This window comes from Vitis vinifera, chromosome 8 (genome assembly GCF_030704535.1).
Source record: "Vitis vinifera cultivar Pinot Noir 40024 chromosome 8, ASM3070453v1".
NCBI lineage: Eukaryota > Viridiplantae > Streptophyta > Magnoliopsida > Vitales > Vitaceae > Vitis > Vitis vinifera.
Genome location: NC_081812.1, coordinates 9,391,880 through 9,415,095, shown reverse-complemented (window position 1 = coordinate 9,415,095; position 23,216 = coordinate 9,391,880). Strand labels below are relative to the sequence as shown.

Below are 23,216 nucleotides of genomic sequence, written 5' to 3'. Positions count from 1 at the left end.
ATGATTAAAAATTAATGCAAAACACGAAAAAAATAAAAAATAAATAAATAAATCATTTGAACAATTCACATGAGAAGAAAATGAACAATGAACCAAACAGGAACATGGGTCAACATCAACCATGAATTTGAATCCCTTTTAAGCCAATCTTTGAACTAAGACTTCATCAAATCTATTACTTTAAAGGCTTTCACATTCCTCTTGAGTTGTGCACTCAAATAAAGACTTTGAGGTGATGTTCTAGATTATTGTGTTGCACATATTTAAGGCAAGGAGAGCAAGGCCTATGACCAAGTTGATGTCACAATAGAGGAGTTTTGGGCACTGAGACTAAATCAAGAGCAAGATGGAATTGATTTCAGAGCATTCCAATTGGTGTGAAGGAGGAAGAAGAAGTGGTATCGACCCTGGAGATAGGGTTTCAAGCAATGCATCAGAGGAAGAAGAAAAAGAAAAAGAAGCGGTCATTGAAATTAAGGCAAATGGGAAGAATGATGTATATATGTACTTGAAGGTTTTTGGCATTTCATTGGCAGTTAAAGGATAATTTTGTCAATTTATATTTGGGGCAAGGCAGAACAAAATCCATACTCATCCCAAACCTGATTTGGGTTTTTAAAATATCATCAAACCCAACCTATACCCGTTTTTTATATTTCATACATGTCCCAATAAGGGCAGGATAGGGTGGGTTATCCGAGTAGCCCACAAAATTGTCATCCCTATATGGGTCCAATCAAGCATACCTATGAATTTGTCTTATATAGGTGGCAGTCGACCAAACTATTCTAGTGCATGAAATAGGTATTATTTTCCCCAAAATGTGCTCTCCATAAAAGTGACTTTTTTGGGATTCTGAAGTTATCCATATTTTATATACAACACATGTTTACCCAATTCCCCCAATAAATAAATAATAAATAATAATATATAGTAGACTCATGTTCTAAAAATTGTTTCTAAAACTCTCAAACATTGTAGAGAACATACATAGAGAAATCTAGGATTCCAAATTTAAGAGAAGAGAAGGAAGATTTTGATTGTTTATTCTTTTAGAGAAAACTTCAAGATAAGAGATACTTATTAAAGATTCTTTTTTTTATTTATTTCTTCTTTTTTACATACTTCAGTTTCCAATAAGATTCATAAAAAAACGATTGAAGAAAGAAATTAAGAAAATGGATTGAAAGTGATTAAATCTAGAATGATATAAAATAAAATAAATGAAAACCATAAGAATATTGAAAACTTGATGTTTTGTTGTCGAAACCTAGAAGTTTCAATGTGAAGTTGTGGAGCTTATATTCAAATATAAGATTTTTGGGGGTAATGGTTGTGAAGTTTTTATATAGAGGAGTTAAAAATTGTTATAAAAATAAAATAAAAAATAAAAAATAGAAGTTGAAGCCTAAAGTTTTGTTGGTTTTTCTTTCATGGGTATCCATGGACAGTGTATACCCATAAAAAGCCTTCATGCAAATATAAAATTCCACTATGCACATATACCCATAAAAAGCCTTCACAAATCAAAGCCATACGATTCTACTTCTATATATATATATATATATATATATATGGGGGATATATAGAAAATTTTAGTTGTTAAGCTAAGATTTTAGTGTGGTGTTGTTAAGGGTCTCCAACGGGCGGGCCGGGCCGTAAATAGGAGGCCCGCGACCCAGCTCGGGCCGGGCCTATGGGCCCGTTGACTGGTCAACGGGCCGGGCCGGGCCGGGCCAGGGAAAAATCTTCGGCCCGCGGCCCGGCCTATGAGCCCGCGGGCTAGCGGGCTAGCGGGCTGGGCGGGGCGGGCTGCGGGCTGGCGGGCCAAGCCTTGGGCTTTTTTAAATAAGCCAAAATGGCTTTAGAAATGAATGGAGAGGGGGGGATTCGAACCCCTCCCCTCATGGTTCAAAGTAAAGGCTCTAACCAACTGAGCCACATTACTTTTGTGTTAAATGTTAGAGTTAGTTATATATATATAACATAAAGTATATTATTTTTTAAAAAAAAATTAAAGGCTCCAACGGTCATGTGACCGTTGGAGCTCCAATCCATGCTCCTAGCTGCCATGTGACCGTTGGGCAACGGTCACATGGCCAATTTTTTTTTTTTTTTTTTTTAAAAAAAAAAAAAACCTTCCTATAAATACATCTTCTCCCTTTTCATTTTTTCATCAAATTCTCTCTATTTCTCTCTCTATTTCTCTCACATTCTACAATATTTCAAATTCTTTTATTTTTCCCTCAAATTATACAATATTGTTGGTGGTGCAAAACAAGCATTGGTGGCTCCAAGAGTTCAAATTTGCTAGGAATTTCTGCATCGGTTCTCTAATTGAGTAACATACTTCACCCCTACTACTTTATTTTTTTGTTACATTTTTTTTTATATTTATTACTTTATTATTTTTGGCATAATATTTTATCAATAATTATAATATGACAACAAGTGCTTCTTCATCTAGTCCATGTGATGAAATATCATCAAACAAAAAATTTACTTCAAATATATGGAATTTTTTTGATAGAGTAGAAATAATTTTAGAAAATAATAAAAAAGAAATAAAAGCAAAATGTAAAATTTGTAATAAATTTCTTACTGGTGGCTCAAATGCAGGCACAAGTCATTTAAAAAGACATCACGAAAATTGTAAAACTAAAAATAATGTAGATATTAGAAATTATATGCAATTAGGTAAAAATGAAAGTGGAAATTTAAAAACATTTTCTTATGATGAATCTAACTGTCGTGAAGAAATGATTGATTATATAATAAGAGCATAACAACCTTTCAACATGATGGAAACTCATGATTTTGTAGGAACAATTCAACGAGGTATTAATCCTCAATTTAAAGGTTGGTCTGGAAATACAGTTAAAAGAGATATTATGAAAAAATTTTATACACAAAAAGAAATTTTAAAAAATTTTTTTGCAAATTTTGAAGGAAATATTTGTTTAACATCTGATATTTGGACATCTTTAACTCACACTGGTTTTTTATGTATAACTGCTCATTACATTGATAATGAATGGAAATTAAATAAAAGAATAATTTCATTTAAATTAATAAATGCTCCACATAGTGGTAAAAATATAACAGCTTTAATAAATGAAGAAATTATAAATTTAGGCCTTCGTGATAAAATATTGACAGTAACATTAGATAATGCTGCTAATAATGATGCAACAATAAATAGACTAAAGCTATATTGGCAAGTAAAAGATGATCATGCTAAAATATTTCATGTGCGTTGTTGTGCACATATTTTAAATTTAATTGTAAAGGATGGATTAAAAAATGTTGATGATACATTGGAAAAAATTAGAGGCATTGCATATAGTATTAATAGTTCTCAAGCAAAACATGAATTATTTTTTGATTGTTGCAAAATGTTAAATATGAAAAGAAAAAATATAAATTTGGATATGGCCATTAGATGGAATTCCACATATAAACTTTTACAAAATATTACAAAATATAGAAAAGTAGTCGAATTATATGAAATACAATTACTTAACAATGATTCTGATGCAGATATTTATGCATTAAGTGATTATGATTGGCATGTTGCGGATCTTTTAAGAGATCTTTTTGAAATTTTTGACACTTCAACAAACATTTTTTGTGGTGTATATTATCCAACTTCAAATCGAGTTATTATGCAAATAACTAATATTTTTATTGTACTTCAAAAATATTTAAGTTTTGAAATATTTAATGATACAATATTTGCAATGATAGAAAAATTTAGAAAATATTGGGGAGAAATACCTTTAATTTTTTATATTGCTTTAATTGTGGACCCTAGATTGAAATTTGAAGCTTTGGATGAATGGTTAACAATTATTTATTTTAATGACCAAATAAAAATTGAAGAAATTAAAAATGAAATAAATTCATTATTATATAATTTATATAACTATTATAAAGAAAAATATGGTAATGATATTAATACTAATAAATTACCACCTACATCTACAAACTCCTCATCTTTTTATAAAGGAGCTCTAGAAATGTTGAAAAGTCGAAAAAAGACAACAAATAGTTCTCCAAATAATACATCTGATTTAGATAAATATCTTAATACTGATATAATTCCATTTGAAGATCAAGAAGATTTTGATATTTTAATATGGTGGAAATCACATCAACACAAATATCCTGTGCTTTCTATAATTGCTCGTGATGTACTAACAGTTCCTGTGAGTACAGTTGCATCAGAAGCTGCTTTTAGTGCAGGTGGAAGAGTTATTAGTAAAAAACGATGCAACTTAGCGCCAGACGTTATTGAAGCAGGGATATGTGTAAAAGATTGGGAAATTGCAGAAAAAAGGATGTACGATTCCATTCGAGAAACAGAGATGCTTGCTGATATGGAATCTTTAAAACTATCAAGATCTTCATGGATGCATGATAGTTCGCCATCACCGCCAGAAAATAATTACTAAATGTATATTATATTTTTATTTTTATTTTTTGTGGTTGAAAAATACAAATGATTGACAAATAAATAGGTGCCAACCTAGTTGGGATGTATTTATTTTGTAGTGATGTAAAATTTTCCCACATTTTTAAATGTAATTATACATTCAATGAATAAAATTTTGAAATGAATATTTTTTTTAATACTTTTTATTTTTGTAGTTTTTTTTTTTAAATGGGCGGGCCTACGGGCCGGGCCGGGCCTAAATTTAGGCCCGCGGCCCGGCGGGCTTGGGCCGGGCTTTGGCCGGGCCGGGCCTAAAGCGGGCCGCGGGCCGCGGGCTTTTTGGAGACCCTTAGGTGTTGTGTATTGGTGTGTGCGCACAGCAGAAGTGCATGAGACAACACACCAAAAGTTTTTGATGAAGTGTTCGCACGAGAAATAAAGTAATATTAAAAAAATTAATCTCAGTAAAAATTTAAATAATATCAAAAATATTGAAGGTCAGAAATTTTATTATGCTAAGATTCTAGAAGAAATTAAATTTTTCTAAGTTAGATAAATTAAATTAAATTTAGGTAATTCAAATTAGATTAATTATAAATGAAGAAATTTGAAAAGTTCAAGAAAATTAAGTAACAGAAACATGATATTTTTTTCTATATGAATGAACAATTTATATATGTTTGAAAAAAAAAAAGTATACTAAGAATATAATTATTATTAGAACATTAATTTAAAGAGTTTTCCGATTTTTCATGTGATTCGTAGGAAATTTGTCATTTTTTATCTTTTGGAGTTTAAGTTCAAGTAAGAGGATTAATTGAAAGAAAAAATATTTCTTTTATGAATGGTCAAGTATAATTTTTCTTTTGAAAGATTCATAAAAGAAAAAAAAACGTTTGGTTAAATTTGTGAGATATTGAAATTGGGAAATATTTTCTTATTACATATGTTTGCTTACACATGTGATATGAATTTTTTCCTTCAGAAAAAAAAAAAAAAAAAAAGGTTTTGGTAATCTAACCTTTGTTAAACTCTCATTGCCTTTAATAAAAATAATGAATTGTAAACTCAATTCGTATAGTAGTTACTGACCTATAGTATACCATCATATTGATTTTAGTTCCACCTACCATCATTTAAAAAACACATGAAGCTAGTCACTTCTGTAATTCTCATTATAAAGGGCATCTCTATAAGTCCTAATTTGATGAGCATTTTCTATAAAATGTTAAAATTGTTTATTTAATTTGTATGTTCGCAAAATAGTGTTATGTTTAAATTGCACTGAAAATTACATATGTAATATAAGTTTGTTTTAGTGTGCTTAAAAGCATGTTGTAAAGATTTCATATTTCATTTCTTAAAACATATATACTTGATCTTTATACCTATGTTATTGGGTTTTAAGTTTACTTCTTTTACTAAAATGTTTTTAGGTACACCTAAATTTGATAAGGAGTGACTTAGATAAGAGAGGTTTTAGTTCATAGTCTTGAATGTAGTGTCACGGTGACATTTTGATATTAATAGTTTAATTTATCATTGCTATTTTGAATGAATTGTGATATTTGGATTATGAATTTCCTACAAAATGACAATTTCTTATTATTTCTTATTAAGATATATGAACTTTTTGAGATTTGCTCATAAAATGAACTCGGTGCTTAGTCTATGAGTTTGAATCATTTACACATAACGACTCAACGATCTCATTCAATGGTGCAACTCTACCTAGGACATTATAGGTCACCTTCCCATCACCATGAGAATTAAGTTACACTATATGTGTCGGCATGATTAGTACCTTATTTATAACTCATCTTTCAATTGAATTTCTCCTCAATTTCATATTTGCCTTTCTCACCAAAGAAACAAGAAATGTAAAAGATTGGCATTGACTCTATCCAAATTCTAAATAGGAGGTCTTGGTTCCATGAAATATTTAATGCAATTTTCTTCATAATTAAACTATTTTGAAAAATAGTCTTTGCCTGGTTAAATTTTTAATATAAATTATTTCACAATCAAATATAAATTTTGAGGAAAAAATAAAAAAAAGGAAAATGTTCTTGGTTTTCATTATTTAAGAGCAATTTTTTTCAAGCCCAAACAATAAGCCGTTCATATGAAGTTTCTAAACTTTCGCAAGCAACATTAGCAGAAAATGGGCTGGCTGGGCTTCAGTGTTTCGAATAGAACGGGCCCAAACTTCAACCCAAATGGAATTGTGAGCAAGGCCCATTTAGGTGTGTCTAGGGTTTACTTATATAAACAATCCCCCGTGACCCATGTTATAAGTTAGGGTTTGCCCGGTTTGGAAAGCAGAAGCTAGGGTTTGATCACCATGAGGGCCAAGGTAATGATCTGAAACTCTTTCATCTTGTATCAATGCGTCGTGGTTTTGATTGTGATCTCATTTGGATTTGTGCGTTTGGTTTTTTCAGTGGAAGAAGAAGCGCATGAGGAGGTTGAAGAGGAAGCGCCGAAAGATGAGGCAGAGATCCAAGTAGAACCATCTTGTGGTTTTCATGTTCTAGGGTTTTGGTTACATTTCTAGCTTCTGTAAACGAACCAGTTGTTGGATTTGGTTATTAATTTTGTGTTTTATGTGATTTACTTGACCTCCGTTTGGTTCTTGGAAAAAAATGGAAGAAAAAGAAAATGCTTAGAAGGCTACTCGATTGAGGGTTTTAAGAATTTTCTATATTTTTCTCAAAAAAAAAACCTGGAATGGAACTGGATGCGAGTAGATTTTGGTTGTTTTTGTGTTAGGGTTTTGTTTGGTTGGTATCTCAATTTAGTGCTATGTGGATTTCGCGTCAAATGATTCAGTTCTTTCTGAAAGAAGATGATTGATTGATTCATAGCCCCATCTCAACGTTTCCTGCAATAGACTAATGATTTGATGCTTCCGAATCGATAAATTGGGGGCAAAGCACTTGATTTAGACTACATTACTTACCCAACTTGAATTGTTAGCCATGCATCAGCATTCAAATTTATGCCTAGGTTCCATCAAAACTCAATTTTCTTGTGGTTTTTTACATCAAAACTCAAACCTGAAGAGCTAAGCTTTAAGCTCCTCGGTTTGGACCAGGAATTGATCAATCTTTACAAAGGTAACTGCTCTCAAATATGAAGTAGGAAAAATCATGGCAGCGAATGAACTAGTTAATCGTCATCTGAAGGGGGCCTGAGGTTGATATGATCACAAAAGTGGGTGGTTTCAATAATGAATTTAGTTTAGAAGCTTTAACGAAAGTCAAAATTTGTTTTCAGATTGATTAAACAGATTGAGATAAATAGAATGTAAGTTTATGAGGGTGAAGCTTGTTGCTAATGTAGTGGAGGAAATGCGGCCATCGGTGGTGGCAAATGCAATTTCATGGGGCAAAATGGGATTCTTCACCTTGGAACCAAATCCTACAAGATTTTGGATGGGGTAATTTGGGTTGGGTTTAGGACAACAATGAAACTAACCCAACTGTTAGATTTGGCTTGGGACATAATGAAGTATTGGATCATTTTAATTAAATTATTATTAATATTGTATTTAATTAGCGATATTTAAATTTTAATTATTTTTAAATTTTTAATTAATATTCAAATCATTTATCATATATAAAAATGGATATATTATTTTTTTTATTTGTTAAAATTAAATAGTTTATCATGTAATAAATTAATACATTAAATTAAATTTAATAAATTAAAATAAATTTAGAATGTGTTTGACAATGATTATTAGAAAAGTTTCTATTCTTTCTATCACTTCAAATTTTTTATATTTTAATTAAAAATGTTAACAACATTTTCTAAAATCACTATCTAATATTGATATCAACTTATAACTTGTTAACTTGTTCAACCAGGACTTTATATATTTTTATTTAACTCACTAATCTAAGCAAAAAAATATTTGGACTTAGCTTAAATTAGGCAAATGCGACTTATTCTTCATTTTAGATTAAGATTATCAACTCCACCAAACTGTCCAAATTGTAGCTATTTGTGTCATGTGTCATTAGAAGAACAAACAAAATAAATTAAATAGTTAAATACATTTTATCTCTTATATGTTAATTTTGAATAAGAGGGGATAAAATGTATACACATAAAGGTCAAAGGGGATATATTATATTTAACCATAGAATAGAATAACACCCATCTTGAGTGGTTGGCTGCTTCCTTCCGTATAATGTCACTTGCGCTGGCCATCTACAGATCAAATTTCTGCCACTATCCCAATTTCCAAACAAGTGATATCCGCAGTGACAAAATTGGGATTGAGCTATCCGCAGTCTATCATTTTCTATCACCGAGCAACTTTAAACTCGTAACCAAACAGACACTTTGTGACATTAACTGAAGCATGTAGAAGAACATCTCAGGCAGAGACTTCTGTAAAGACCACCGGCAGCTTCGCCATTCTAGAGCTCTTAAACGACTCCTCCAAAATGGCCGAAATGGATTGCGAACCCACTTCTAAAGGTTTTTTTCTTTTTTCTTTTTTGGGTTTCTGATTTTAGGGTTTTCCAAAAATCATCAACGTGATCCATTTTTGATAATAAAATTAGACTGTTGTATACAGAAGGAGAAGGGCAGGGGAAGCCCATTGTGGTATTGCTAATGGGTGCACCAGGTAGTGGCAAGTCCACCTTCTGCGAACATGTCATCCGATCCTCCACTCGACCCTGGGTTCGAGTCTGTCAGGTCTCAATCTCTCCTTACACCCTCTCTTCTTTATTTCTTTAGTTTTTATCATGGATGTAACATGTTTGATGAAATGCTTGGCTCAGCTTCAAGTTCAACAATGGTATACTAGCTTTAGTTTGCGTGAACGCTTGAACCTGATAATGGGTATCACTGAATTTCTAATTCTCTCTTAATATAATTGCAGATTCATCATTTTTTTTTTTGGGGTTTTTTTTTTTCCAATTCTATTTTGCCCCTTGAAACATTTTTATTTATTTATTTTTTTTTGGATTAATGTAGCTCAGTTTTCCAACAATTATAGTCAGATACTTGTCTACATCTGTCTTTCGTTTTTTTTTTCTTTTAACCACTCATCTTTATTATGACTTTGTTTTTGCTTCATTTATTTTTGGGTAATGCTTAATTTTCAAATAATGTAAATGATGCCATATAACATCTTGCTTTTTGACTGATTAAATACATATCTAGGAACTGGAAAGAATTGAGGGACTATGTCATTGCAACTGGCACTTGTAAATTGTAATGATATTGCAAAATGCCATGTTGTTTTCAAATTGTGGAGTCTTCTTTTTGGTCAGTGATTCTCCTTGATTTTGTTTGCGCCTCTTTTCAGGACACCATTGGAAATGGTAAAGCTGGAACAAAATCTCAGTGCCTAAAGAGTGCAACAAGTGCATTGGAGGATGGCAAAAGTGTATTTATTGACAGATGCAATCTAGACAGGGAGCAGCGGGCAGAGTTTGTGAAGCTTGGCAGTCCCCAAGTTGAAATGCATGCTGTGGTGCTTGATCTTCCTGCCCAGCTTTGTATTTCTCGCTCTGTAAAGCGGACTGGACATGAAGGAAATTTGCAAGGGGGAAAAGCTGCTGCAGTAGTGAACAGAATGCTACAGAAGAAAGAATTGCCTAAATTGAGTGAAGGGTTCCACCGAATCACATTTTGCCAAAACGACAGTGATGTTCAAACTGCCCTCAACACTTATAGTGCACTTAGTCATCTTGATACTCTTCCACCTGGCTGTTTTGGCCAGAAGAACCCAGATGCCAAAATACAGCTAGGTATAATGAAATTCCTAAAGAAAGTAGAGGTCCCTGTTAATGTAGGACCTGATGCAAATTTCCCTAAGCATCCTCTTTCTACTCAAATTACTAAAGCAAAGGATTCTTGCTGCAAACAACCAGAAGACATTTCCTCTTCATCTGGCAATGCTAAGGAAATAAAGGGTGGTGAAGACATAGTGGTACACTCTGTTGATGGAACTGTTTCTTCAAAAGATATTCCCACTTTAGCATTTCCATCTATTTCAACAGCAGATTTCCAATTTAACCATGAAAAAGCAGCTGATATTATTCTTGAGAAGGTTGAGGAATTTGTGAATAAGGTTGAAAATGCCAGGCTTGTTTTGGTAGACTTGTCTCATGGATCAAAGATTTTGTCTTTGGTTAGGGCTAAAGCTGCACAGAGAAATATTGACTCAAACAAGTTCTTTACATTTGTTGGAGATATAACTAGACTTTATTCAAAAGGAGGTCTGCGCTGCAATGCAATAGCTAATGCTGCCAACTGGTAAGCTTGTACTGGATTCTTTAATATAATTTCATGTGCAGCCTTCACTGAAGTGTTACTCACTTGTCTTGATCCAAGTATTACTATTTAACAACATAATAGTATTATTTCCTGATTATTTCAGTTTGGAACAAGAATCCAACTCCAATGCTTAAGCCTGTCATCCAAACACCCACTCTGTTATGGTACAAAAGTATAAGCATATTTTGGAATAAGTTGTTTATATAATTGGTTGTCCCCTAAACTTGACTTTCAATTACTTTTTTGGTAAAATTATAGCAGGATAAGCTCAGTCAAGCAATATGTAAGCTGTTGATAATTCCAGAGCTGGGCTGGCTTCTGAATCCTCTGAACCCTTATCTAAACAACTCTTGATGTCTATACTTATATTTCCTAGGCCTATTAGATTGATATAGTAGCATGAAAAACAACAATATCCAATCATTTCCCCGTTAAACCATGAGAACAATGTTGCTAGGCTACATATTTGGAAGGTGTTTTACCTTCTGTGAGGTCTTGATGGTGATCTGAAACAATTGACAAACCTGGTGGGTGGTTCACCTCTTTTATCTATTACCTTTAAGTGGAACTGTTCTGAAAAAATAGTATCATATCACATGGAGTACAACCAATTCAGAATCATGCTAATTTGGATTGCATTTTTTCCAATTTAGTGACAATGGGAAGTGGAATCTACTTATCGCAGTTTGTGAATGTTAGTGCAGTAAATTTCCATTTGTAGGTTTAATTTGCATGTCAAGAAGATCTTTTGAAAAAGCAAGTCCATGCAGGAGATTGAAACCTGGAGGTGGAGGTGCAAACGCTGCAATATTTAGTGCTGCAGGTCCAGAACTAGAGGTTGAAACCAAGAAGCGAGCCGGATCTCTTATCCCTGGAAAAGCTTTGGTTGTCCCTCTTCCTTCAACTTCACCCTTGTTTAGCAGGGAAGGAGTAACGCATGTCATACATGTTCTTGGACCAAATATGAATCGACAAAGACCAAACTGTCTCAACAATGACTATGTCAAAGGCAGCAAAGTTCTTCGTGAGGCTTACACATCACTCTTTGAAGGTTTTGCATCTATAATGAATACCCAAGGAAATTTACTTGAGGGAAGCAGTGAAAACCTTAGGTCAGAGCTATCAGTATCACAAGATCACTTCAAGGGAAATCATATAAAAAATGTTCCAAATCACGATCAGAAGATCAAGAGAGTGGGGGTTTATGAATCCGAGACAAGCAAAAAGTGCAAGGGATTTCAGGATGAACATGAATTTGATTGTACTGAATCCAAGGAAGGCAAGGACAAGTTGAACAATGAAAAGATTGGTAGAAACATGACCAAGACCTGGGGTTCATGGGCTCAATCTCTTTACCACATTGCTATGCATCCTGAGAAGCATAAAGACAATTTGATAGAGATATCAGATGATGTTGTTGTATTGAATGACCTCTATCCAAAGGTAAACAAGACCTTTATCTTTCTCTTTCTGTTTTTATTTGCAATTAAAGTTGGATTTCAAAGAAATGGGAACTCCTTTCCTCTTTGCAGGCACAAAGACACCTTCTGGTTCTGGCCCGATCTGAAGGTCTCGATTGTCTGGCAGATGTTGGTGGAGAACACCTTCAGTTATTGAGGACAATGCATGCTGTGGGTTTAAAGTGGGCTGAGAAGTTCTTATGTGAAGATGAATTGTTGGTCTTCCGCATTGGATACCATTCTGTATGTGATAGTCATTCAAGCTGTTTGTTGTTCTCTCTCTTTTTACTTTTCCCCTTTATACAATGCAGAAGCCTGAAAAAGATTTTGTCCTTGGAAATTTTGAGTTGGTAGTGGGAGTGTATCACAGAAATCGTTTACATAAGTTGTTGGGCCATCTAGATATAAAGCCAAGGGCCTTAGTCCCTTCACATGGTTTACCCTGGGTCCTGGGGCAGGCAGTAAAGAAGTGAGGTGAGGCCGGTGGAGATCTAGTACTTTGAAACCTCCTGAGGTTGTTAAATATGCATGAAAAAGTCCCTTCTACAGTTGAAAGACCAAAAGAGAAATAGGTTGAATTACATTTACGAGGAAGGAACAATAACCTAAGATTTAAAAATATGGTCCTCAAATGTAGTATTGGGGAAAAAGATTTTTGTGGTGCCCAACTCCTAATGGTTGGGATGTCTTTGTTGATGTCAAATATTCCAATTATTTGAATGGCAGAAGTTAAGTACAACATCAATATTTGAGTAATGAAGTTACCATTAAAGAGGTATGCTTAGGAGGATTAAATGTGTGATTTTTTTTTTTTTTTTGGTGGAGCAGTGTGGATTTGGCTGATATAGGTTTTGTTTGGTCTTTCTTCCTATATTTTTCATGCCATTTTTTCTAATTTCATGCTCAAAACTCTGGATGATCATTTTATTCAAACATGTAGCTGAAATTAGTAGTGTTCAAATCAATTAATAATCGAAGCTGATAAATGAGATTGCTTCTCTAATTACCATGTTGTTCCATCTTGCAGGCACCATCAATGCGACAACTGCATCTACATGTTATCAGCCAGGATTTCAATTCCAAACATCTGAAGAATAAGAAACACTGGAACTCATTCAATTCTGCTTTCTTTCGTGATTCAGTAGATGTAATTGAAGAAATCACTAATCATGGAAGAGCAACAATAAAAGGTGAGGACAGCCAATTATCAATGGAGTTACGTTGCCATCGTTGTAGAAGTGCCCACCCTAACATGCCCCGGCTGAAATCGCACATCAGCAATTGCCAAGCCTCCTTTCCTCCATCTCTACTCCAAAATGACCGTCTTGTACTTGCACCCAGTAAATCAGGCAGTGAACCCTAGGTTTGTACAGGTCATCCCTTATCCAGATTTTGTTGTATATAACTATTGAGTCACACTGGTTTACCTTACCCTCTGGTAGCTCTGATGAGATCTTTTACTTCTTGTGGTCACAGTCATTTAGGTTGTAATTTTTGCCCTTTCTTTGAGCAAGGTACTGCTTAAAATTTTGGTTTTAAAATGTATTTGGTTTTTAAATTGAAGGAAACTTTCCCAAAATGTTTTTCAATTGGGTGGTATATCTTGCTGTTGGCTAGATCCTTTGGTTCATTAAAATAAGGTTATGCAGCACCATTCAACTAAAGGATGGCTTTAGGTATACCAATCCGTTGCAGATAGAAGCCATTTAGTGAAAGCACCGGCATTCTGCCTCTCTTTACTCTTGTGGTGTCATGTCTTCTTTTTGGCTCTTTATGTAACAAGGGAATATTTTGATTCTATATGCTGTATTATCAGGAACCATAAACATTTCACAGCTTATCATATACTCACTGAGTTGATTCCCTCTGAGCCATAAAGAGTTTGACTCGTTCCGCGTGAAATTCATGGTAAGCCACAATTAGAAAACAAGGGTTGTAAATGGTTTTGCAATTGTGGATGAGTCAAAAAGTGTAAAGTTGATTACTATTTAAATAAAGGGCTGATTTCGGGCCAATCCGAGGTTTGGTGATGCTAATTGGCAAAATTTGAAATCAATGATGATTTATTATATTTATTATTTACACTAGAATTTTAGGGTGTAAATGAAATTAACCCTTAAATATATAATATTTATTTAGAACCCGTTTGATAGTGACCCTAGGAAGCGATTTTAATATTTTTAGTTCTTGAAAATTTTCATCATTCAAACGTTAGAAATACTAGAAACATTTTTTAAATCACTCCAAATGCACTTTAGTATATATCAAGAAGCAATTTTAGGTTTGATTACTTTATGTCCACATCCCATCTCATTATTTTGATACCATTTGTAGTATACATAATTGCATCTTTGTTGGGTTCTAATTTGATACCCTTGAGCTTTCCTTCATTTATCTAAACAGGTAGTTGTAGGATGATATGTGATACCAATTGAATCTTCAATTAATGCTAAACATTAAATAGTATTGTTGGCCAAATTTATTGCCCACCTTCATTGACTTGATGAAGTGGAAGGACATCTAATGAAAATTGGCAGAAATTTCCACCCCTCAGTAAAATTCTCCTTATTGGAAGACCTTTCGTTTTAGAAATTTAACCAAAACGTGCTCAAATGGAAATTTCCATTCTGACTTTTAGACAACTACATCTTTTGATATACAAATTTTAATTCATTAATCTATTATTAAAATCTTTTAAGTACAGATTCATGCGATATACCTTTAAGACTTTTTTCTCAAACTTACATATCTTCCACCTAAAAAGATTCATCCTCCTTAGGACGAGCACAACACAACTTTGAGGAAGTGAAAGAAAGTTGAAATGGAGTTGGTATAAACCATCTATTGTCAGAGAAAATAATTACAAGATCCTCCAGCCCAACGGGACATGAGTACTAGGAAGAAAGGGTGATTGATATTCGGAAATGCCAAAGGAAGAGGGCTCCACATGCCAGAAATTTCAAAGAAGAAAAAAAGAGGGCAAATCAACCTAATTCATCATCTTTTGCTTTGCGTCATTTTCATGACCTCTGATATTTTTCTCTCACCACAAAAACCATAGTGCCCTCCTTTTCCATTAGGACCCATTACAATCACCTCTTCCCCATTACAGATAAAACCCAAGCAAATTTGCCATACCCACAAATCCTCCATTCAATCAAAAAAGCATTTATGTTATATGTCTATTCAGCAAAATTTTCATAGAAAACAAGTTCTTAAAAAGAAAAATGGAAAAAAAATATTCATATTCGCTTTGCTTTGATTTAATATAGAGTAAAACTACAGCAATCAACTGTTGCCAATGCCATAACATTATTTGGGAAAATTTAAGGAAAGGTAGTGATAGCATTGGGAGTGATGGAATTCATAGCAAATATACAGAAGCATTACTCTGGAAAATACTGAAAAACAGTTCAAGAACACGAAAATAGACCTCCATAACAAAAACCCCTAAAGTCCCATAAGAAATCCACCCTTTCAGCAAGAGGCAGTCCGTTTTGCAGCAGAAGGAAAAATTTTACTGAGGGTTTGGCGGGCGGCTATTGGCAGCAGAGACCCTGGAGCCCCATTCCAGCAGCTCTTTGCTTGTGTCATCTTTGTGAGCGATCACCTCAATGAAGCAAAAGCAGTCCTTTTTGGACCCTGTTGCTGTCTCAATTGCGTTAATGAGATCTTCCTCGCAGACAACCTGCAGAGAGTTTCAACATTTGGCTCAATGTCTTGGTAATCAAACTGCATTAGTAGTGATGATTATTGATTAGAGAAGAGGCATGCAGCTTTGTGATTCACCTTTGTGGTCCAGCACTTGCCTTCACCATTGTGGATGGCATCAACTAGGCCAGTGTAGTTCCAGTTCTTAATCACATTGTAAGGTCCATCATGGATCTCAACCTCAATGGTGTATCCACCATTGTTTATCAGGAATATGATGGTCCTCTGCTCACAGCGGATCATTGTCGAGACATCTTGTGCGGTCACCTGCTCAGCATTAACCCCAAATTTAGGACTCGGAAGAACTCTATAGGAAAAAGCTGGGAAGACCTACATTTTGTTTATTTAAGTACATTCCAGAATGACATGAAATGTTAAGAACAATCATTCACAATCATCTTTGAACAAGTGATCAAATGTGCAAAAATCAGACCATGTGCACCCAATGAATGAATACATAGCGGTCTGAACTCAAGCCACGGGTGCCTTACCTGAAAGCTACCATCACCAATGCAAGAAATCACCCTCTTGTTTGGCACAGCCTGTGCATACCCAAGAGTGGCACCTACTGACCAACCAATCGATCCATATTGCATTTGGAACTCATATCTGCAAAACCCAATTCCCACATTCCATGTTAAAGATTATACACCAAAACAGAGAATCAAATGTCAAAAACTAACAATCACCATGAAAGTTTCCATTTCTCACCCGCATCCCTTGGGCAATTTCAGCTTCTGGCAGTTAAACCAAGAATCCCCAGTCTCAGCAATCACAGCAGTCTCACTTGACAGCATTTTCTGTATATGCTGGAACAGAACATTAACCCTCAAAGGCTCCTTGGGATCAGACCTGAGAGGCTGCCCTTCAGGAACATAGATCCTATGGTAGTTCTCATAAGCAGTGGTATTGCACTTGAGCCTCTTGGAGAGTGCCTTGAGGAAATCTTTCATCAAAATGCAGCCAAATGCTGGCCCATTACCAATCACAACCCGCTCGGGCTGTACCAATATGGCCTTATCCTTCTTGAGAAGCAGAGAATACCCAACAGAACTATAATCGTTGAAAATGGGTCCTGCAAAGATGTATGAATCAGCGGATTCCACAATCTCCGCACAAAAGGCCGTGCTCACCGCACCCCAGTAAGTCCCAATGAACCTGGGATGGCACTCCGGCACCAGTCCTTTTGCTGATGGCATCACCGCCACGGGATAGCCACAAGCATCTGCCAGTTCAACAAATGCCTCGCAAGCTTTGGCAACTCGCAATTTGGGCCCACCCACCATCACAGGCTTCACCGCCTTGTTCAAGAAGGCCGCAGCGGCCTCCACCGCAGCTTCTAGACCCATTTGATTAGTCACTCTGCATCACAGGAATCCATCACTCCCTCTCACTATAAACCATGAAAACTATCAAAACAACAATCAATTAGGGAAAAACTTAAAACCTACTTGGGCGCCAAGCAGAATGGAACGGGCTCCCGACTGAAAGTGGGATGAGGAATCCCGGGCAAATTACAGCTAATACTGATGTAAACAGGTTTGCTTTCCTTCAAAGCTGTTGAAATGGCTGTATCGATCTGCTCATGTGCGTCTTCCAAGTTGTTCACCACAGCCTAAAACATCAAACAACAATCACACCATTCATCAAAAAAACTAAACCCCAAGCCCACACACCATGATCACCAAAACTGAAGCATACCCAATAAAGACTGCTGAATTTGAGAATGAATTACCTGATAACAAGTCACGGTCTGAAAGCAACGGAACTCTTGACTGAAATCGGGCAAACCGATGGTGTGGTGGAGGATTCTGTTGGTGCCGTAGTCGTTGGAGTTGGGACCGCCCACGATACAGATGACAGGAAGGTTCTCGCTGTAAGCGCCGGCGATGGCGTTGAGGACACTGAGCCCGCCGACCGTGAAGGTGACGACGCAAGCACCGACGCCACGGGACCGCGCGTAGCCGTCGGCGGCGTATCCTGCGTTGAGCTCATTGCAGCAGCCAATATTTTTAAGCCCAGGCTCAGCGATCAAATGGTCGAGAAGTGTAAGATTAAAATCCCCGGGAACGGAGAAGACGTCACTGACGCCGATCTGCACCAAACGGCGAGCCAAGTGACGGCCGAGAGTGGCCTCCGACGAAGATATGACGGAGGGAGGCACTGAGCTCAGAATAGAAGAAACGATGCCGTTTGAAGGGCAACCCACGTTGCTGTTCGTGGGCACAGAGGCGTCAGTAACACTGATCTTGGTATCCATTTACGATCCAAGAATACAATCCTACAAACCAAAAAAACAACAAAAAGATTAAGAAAACAGAGAGCCGCGCTGCATTAGACACTTGTTCAGAAAGGGAATCACCTTCAAATTCAATAAAAACAAGCTTGTTTCGGAGAGAGAATCTAGTGAGAGAATATTTGTTTTTCTTTTGTTGTGAGGAAGCGTGGTAAAAACTAAGGTTGAATCAGGTAATTTATAGGAAGCGGAATTCCTGGAACAATGGGCGGTTCTGCGGGAGCCTTTGTTTTGAGGCGGTGGGGATTCGGTGGCTGCTTTTCTGATCCTTCTAAGTTCTAATGGCCCATTATTTCACAAGAGAAGAGACTGGAATTTTTCCCAATTATATTTAATAAATAAAAACTATTCCAGTGATCAAGGAAAATAAAATATATTACTAAAAGGTGATGTAAGGGTCCAATTACAGGTGGGGTAACTGGTAAATTGGTATTCAATTCAAGGGTATTTTTTAATTCAAGTCTAAGTTCATGGAAATGTGGAAGTAACCTTTGGGTCAATTCCTATACATAATTAAGTATATAACATACCAATTTTTTTTTTTAAATTTTAAATCTTAACCATTGAATGATTTAAAAATAAAAAATAAACAAAAATTAGATTAAAAAATGGAATGGAATCAAAATCTAATACATTAAAAAAAAAAAAAAAGAATTTTTTACTATTTTATTATCTTTTTTAGGATTATTTGAGTAAAAAGGTCATTAAAAACTTAACTTTAGAAATTTATCTTCATCTTTTTTTATCTTGTTTCAATAAAAATGTCCTTACTCTATTATGCTAAAAATAATTTTTTATTTTAAAATTTATGTATAAATACTTGAAACAATAAATGAAGTTTATGTAAAAAAAAAATGCTTTTCAAATAAAATCACAGGAAATATTACATTCACATATTTAGAAAAAATTTCATCTCTTTTAACCAATTTTTTTTTTTTAATAATAACCCCTTTTGTCTTAATAATATCAGTAAACCACGATATGAGAAAAAATGTTATAAATTTTTTGTGGATTTTTTAAAAACAAAATTGTTAATAAATCTAAAACATATACTTGCTTTAAATTTATCTTTTTATTTCAAATTTAATTATAACAATATTTTCAAAATACACAAGATATTTTCATTCATGTTTTTCTACTTTTAGAAATAAAAAAAAATATAATTATTAAATGTCTGTCGGATACATTTCTTTTGTTTTTTTGTTTTTAAAGTCATAAGTTTACAAAAAATATAAATTTTACTTATATTTCTAAAAATTACTTTGAAAAATTTTAAAATTTAAGGCAATCAAAATTTGATAAGAAGTAAATGTGAATGAGTTCTTATATCTTATATAAAAGCTATTATTACTTTCTAATTTAATTTAATTTTTTATTTTTAAAATTTAATAACAAACGTAAGAATGAAGAAAAGAAATTGTTCTAAAGAAATTTTAGAAAAAATTAAAAAATAAAATTACCAGACATATTTAATACTCAATAATATTAAAAATATAAGTGAATAATCATATAAATAATCTCCAAATGTAAGCTTATTGCTCAAACAGTGATCAGGGTGTTGTCTGTCTTTTCTGCAAATGCTTCTCTACCCCACTTTACCATAAAAAGAACAATCATGGACTTAAGATGTAATTGTCATGATAAATCATACAGTTGTGTTTGGCATGTATTTCCACACATTGTGTCGCACATGCCCACTTACATTTTCCCAATAACCAAGATTTTATTATTATTATTATTATTATTGCTTTCATCCATATCCTTTGTCACAAAATAGTAAAATCATATTATTATTATTATTATTTTTCCTATTCTATATATATATAATTTTGTTTCAATAATTAATTTAAAAATGCGAAATAGATTAAGCTTCATTGAAAGGCTCCAATGGAGTACAAGTTAGGCAAATTTTATTTTCTAAGCTGCCAAATCAGCATAGAAATAAAAAAATATTGACAGCTTCTCCACTACACAAACCAATCATTAATGGAGAAAACACTACCTAAATATGATTGAGGAAATTAGAAATAAATATTGAAACCCACTGCCATTTGCCGCTCCACATTAATTAATTGGTTGGAAAGTCGCACAAGTTCCTAATTATTATGGATTATTTTTGTATAAAGAGTGCTATTTAGGTTTCCTTATTAAATAAGGAAATTTGTTAGGGATATTTTTGTAAATATTATAGGTTATAAGATAGAAAGGTTACGAGATGGAGATAAATTTACATAGACTATACTAGATACATAAAGATGTGAAGAATAACAAGAAATGCCTAATAAAATACAAAGACTCGAGATTTAATATATGGATATAAGAAATAGAAAAACATAATAAGTTTCAAGAACTGAATAATTATATTTAATTTTATTTTTTATAATAGATCAAAATGTTTCTCAAACAGTACGATAGAAAATGATTTTGAAGGAGATATTGGTTTTTTTTATATTTTATATTATTTCCATCAATTATGTAATTTTTATAAACCAAATCTTAATTTTTTAGCCAAACTGGATCCAAAGACAATTGTTTCAACTTTTATTTACTCAACATAATTAATTACTGTAATTGTTATTATCTCATTTTTTTAAGAAAAAAAATTGGCAAAAAGAGGTCACATGAAAATAATTTTAGAAGAAAAGCCGGGATAAAACACCGACGTTACTTTTGGGTTCTATCAGTGGCTCAGTGCTTAGCCGTGGGACTTGAAAAAGGAGGGGTCAAATACCAGAGGAACCATCCCACTTAATCACCAGATTCACCACCCACCCTCCATGATCTCTAGAAGCCGGATTTTTTTTTTTTTTTTTTTTTTTGAACTGTTTTTTTACAAGCGGTTTGTGCAATAATTAAATTTTATCATGTTTTTATAATTTTTTTATATCCAATAATTCAGTTTTAATGGTATATATTTATAATTAATTAATTTATATGCTCTATAAGAGGAAATAGTTTTATCAGCAGCTAATCTGTTTAGTAATTGCACAACCGAAAGGAGAAATGCCCTCGGATGAACATGATTAAATGAAGCTGGGGAGTGGGGGCGCCGACATTACAAATTGCAAGAGTTTGAAACAAACGAAGCGTTCGGATTCCAAAAACCAGGAGCAGGGTTTTACTAATCCACCGTTTCCAAAACGACACAAGTCGCTGGTATTAGGCTATTAGCCTGCTAAGTCCTAAAGATCTTTTTGGTCTGTAAATTTCAGGTCAGAGGTAGGTGCCACGTGGACCCCATGCATACATCGTACTCTGGCCCACACGTCGCCTGAATAAAAATTAATAAAAAAAACCCTCCAATGCGGCGTGACTGGGGACTGTGAGATAAATTTTTTAGCTTTGTAGCGCCGCGAGCGCAGGCCATCCCTGATCCCTCCACCTCCAATGAAGAAATTTTTCTGTGCTGTCGAGACCATGGACAACATGTGTTAACGTGAGAGTGATCGTCCGCCGCCCTCGTGGAAGTTGCTGAATGAGGTCCACGCTGACTCCGGTGGTGCTGGGAACTTCTGAATTTTAGCTTCAATTTTACCGGATCACGTGGCATTAACAGGAGAATGTCGGCCACGTGTCCAGGATCCTGGCGCTTGAGGCCAGAAAAAGTTTGCCATGAACGAGATCATGTTGACCACGTGTCTAAGATCTGGTGCATCATGCCAGCAAAGATTTTGATTTATTGGATCCGGCTCCCTCTCGGTCGTCTCTATTTCCTTTTAACATACAAGTCCCGATCTGAAAACTGACACATTTTCTTATTTTTAAAATATGAAAACAATATTTTTAAGAAACAAAAATATTTCTATAATATGACTTAATATAATTATATATGGTTAATATTCTTTTAAATCATGACAGTAAAGTCTATATCTTCTGCTTCGGATTCTCCTTCTATTATCACTTTAAAAAAGATTGAAAAAAGAAATGAAAATTAAAAGTTACAGATAGACAGACCCCTGGATTGAATCAACAAAGAGGAAAACAGCTTTGATTAGAATTTTTCCATTTTTTGTTTTACACCAATTTTTCTCTTGAAGAAAATTCCACAGTTGCTTGATTTAGAATTGTATGAAAGTGATGAAGCAGCTCCAAAATGCTGAGAATAATGAGCAGGAGGAGGTGGTTGTCTACTTGAGCACTTACTTTGAATAAACTCATTTTTCATAATTCCTCATCAATTTATTTTTCTCTTTTTAATTTCAATTATATAAATAACAATTATTTCTAATAATTTAGACGAATAATTCAAATAAAATTAAATGTATCATTTTCTATTACAATTATGGATTGCGGGTTCAAAAAACTTTTAAGTTATGTTTGGTTTCTAAAAAGTACCAAGGAAAGAAAAAAAAATAGTAAGGAAAATTATTTTCTCATGTTTGGTTTCCTATAAAAAATTTCAAAGAAAATTAAATATAATTAAAAATAGTTATAAATTTATGTAATTTTAAATTATTTAATTTTTAGATTGATGAGTTAAAATAAATAGAATGAGTTTAAAGTAACAAATAAAAATAATTTATCGACTTTAACTTTATTATTATTATTATTTTACTTTTTTTTTCTCTCTATTTTATTTTCTTTGCATTTTTCATCAAATTTTCTGAGAACCAAACATAGCATTAGGAAAAATATCAAGGAAAGAAATTAAAAAGAAAAAGTAAAATAAAAAACAAAATAAAGAAAAATAAGAATAAATTTAAAATTAATAAGTTATTTTTATACACTATTTCAAAATCATTTCATATTTTTTTATTTTTATATAAAAATTAATAATTTTTTTAACTAATTTTAATAACATTTGATTTTCCTTTATATGTCTTATAAAGAAACCATAATTATAAATTGAAAGGTGTGTTTTGAAGAAATAATTGAAATTGAAATTATAAAATTTAAAGGTGTTTCTTAAAAGGTAATTTTAAAATTCCGTATTTATATCGAAGTTGACATTTCAATTTGCATGTTTAAAAATATTTTTAAAATTGTATATTTTAAGAAATATTTTTTAAAA

The 23,216-nt window shown here is 33.6% G+C and overlaps 2 protein-coding genes and 1 long non-coding RNA gene across 4 annotated transcripts; 2 read left to right on the top strand and 1 right to left on the bottom strand.

Moving 5' to 3' along the window:
* The first annotated feature begins 6,493 nt into the window (after positions 1-6,493).
* LOC100853755 (uncharacterized) lies at positions 6,494-7,259 on the top strand. Its single transcript, XR_786361.3, has 2 exons — positions 6,494-6,791; positions 6,880-7,259. It is a non-coding gene; the product is annotated as an uncharacterized LOC100853755 (long non-coding RNA).
* Positions 7,260-8,595: 1,336 nt separating this feature from the next.
* Positions 8,596-14,068, top strand: LOC100259037 (transcription factor bHLH140). Of its 2 annotated transcripts, none has more exons than XM_010655024.3 (6): positions 8,596-8,926; positions 9,027-9,148; positions 9,765-10,717; positions 11,509-12,181; positions 12,271-12,441; positions 13,226-14,068. In XM_010655024.3, exons 1-6 carry the CDS (start codon positions 8,893-8,895, stop codon positions 13,559-13,561), a joined length of 2,289 nt encoding a protein of 762 aa, XP_010653326.1. In that variant the 5' UTR covers positions 8,596-8,892; the 3' UTR covers positions 13,562-14,068. The 2 variants fall into 2 exon arrangements, with proteins under 2 accessions (XP_010653326.1, XP_010653328.1); XM_010655026.3 differs by having other exon boundaries at positions 8,597-8,926; positions 9,013-9,148.
* Positions 14,069-15,426: 1,358 nt separating this feature from the next.
* LOC100232858 (pyruvate decarboxylase 2) lies at positions 15,427-18,559 on the bottom strand. Its single transcript, XM_002272579.5, has 7 exons — positions 18,272-18,559; positions 17,645-18,190; positions 17,361-17,524; positions 16,621-17,271; positions 16,401-16,518; positions 15,988-16,176; positions 15,427-15,886 (listed from the first exon to the last, which is right to left on the bottom strand). The coding sequence occupies exons 2-7, from the start codon at positions 18,167-18,169 to the stop codon at positions 15,716-15,718; spliced, it is 1,818 nt and encodes a 605-aa protein (XP_002272615.1). The 5' UTR covers positions 18,170-18,190; positions 18,272-18,559; the 3' UTR covers positions 15,427-15,715.
* Between the last annotated feature and the right edge of the window lie 4,657 nt (positions 18,560-23,216).

Excerpts from the sequence above, each read along its gene's own strand:
- LOC100259037 (XM_010655024.3), top strand. The coding sequence starts at position 8,893 with ATGGCCGAAATGGATTGCGAACCCACTTCTAAAG. Across the intron at positions 10,718-11,508 it reads ATAGCTAATGCTGCCAACTG|GAGATTGAAACCTGGAGGTG; the intron begins GTAAGCTTGTAC and ends AAGTCCATGCAG. Across the intron at positions 12,182-12,270 it reads TGAATGACCTCTATCCAAAG|GCACAAAGACACCTTCTGGT; the intron begins GTAAACAAGACC and ends TCCTCTTTGCAG.
- LOC100232858 (XM_002272579.5), bottom strand. The coding sequence starts at position 18,169 with ATGGATACCAAGATCAGTGTTACTGACGCCTCTGTGCCCACGAACAGC. Across the intron at positions 17,525-17,644 it reads AGACCGTGACTTGTTATCAG|GCTGTGGTGAACAACTTGGA; the intron begins GTAATTCATTCT and ends TTGATGTTTTAG. Across the intron at positions 16,177-16,400 it reads TTGGTGATGGTAGCTTTCAG|GTGACCGCACAAGATGTCTC; the intron begins GTAAGGCACCCG and ends AATGCTGAGCAG.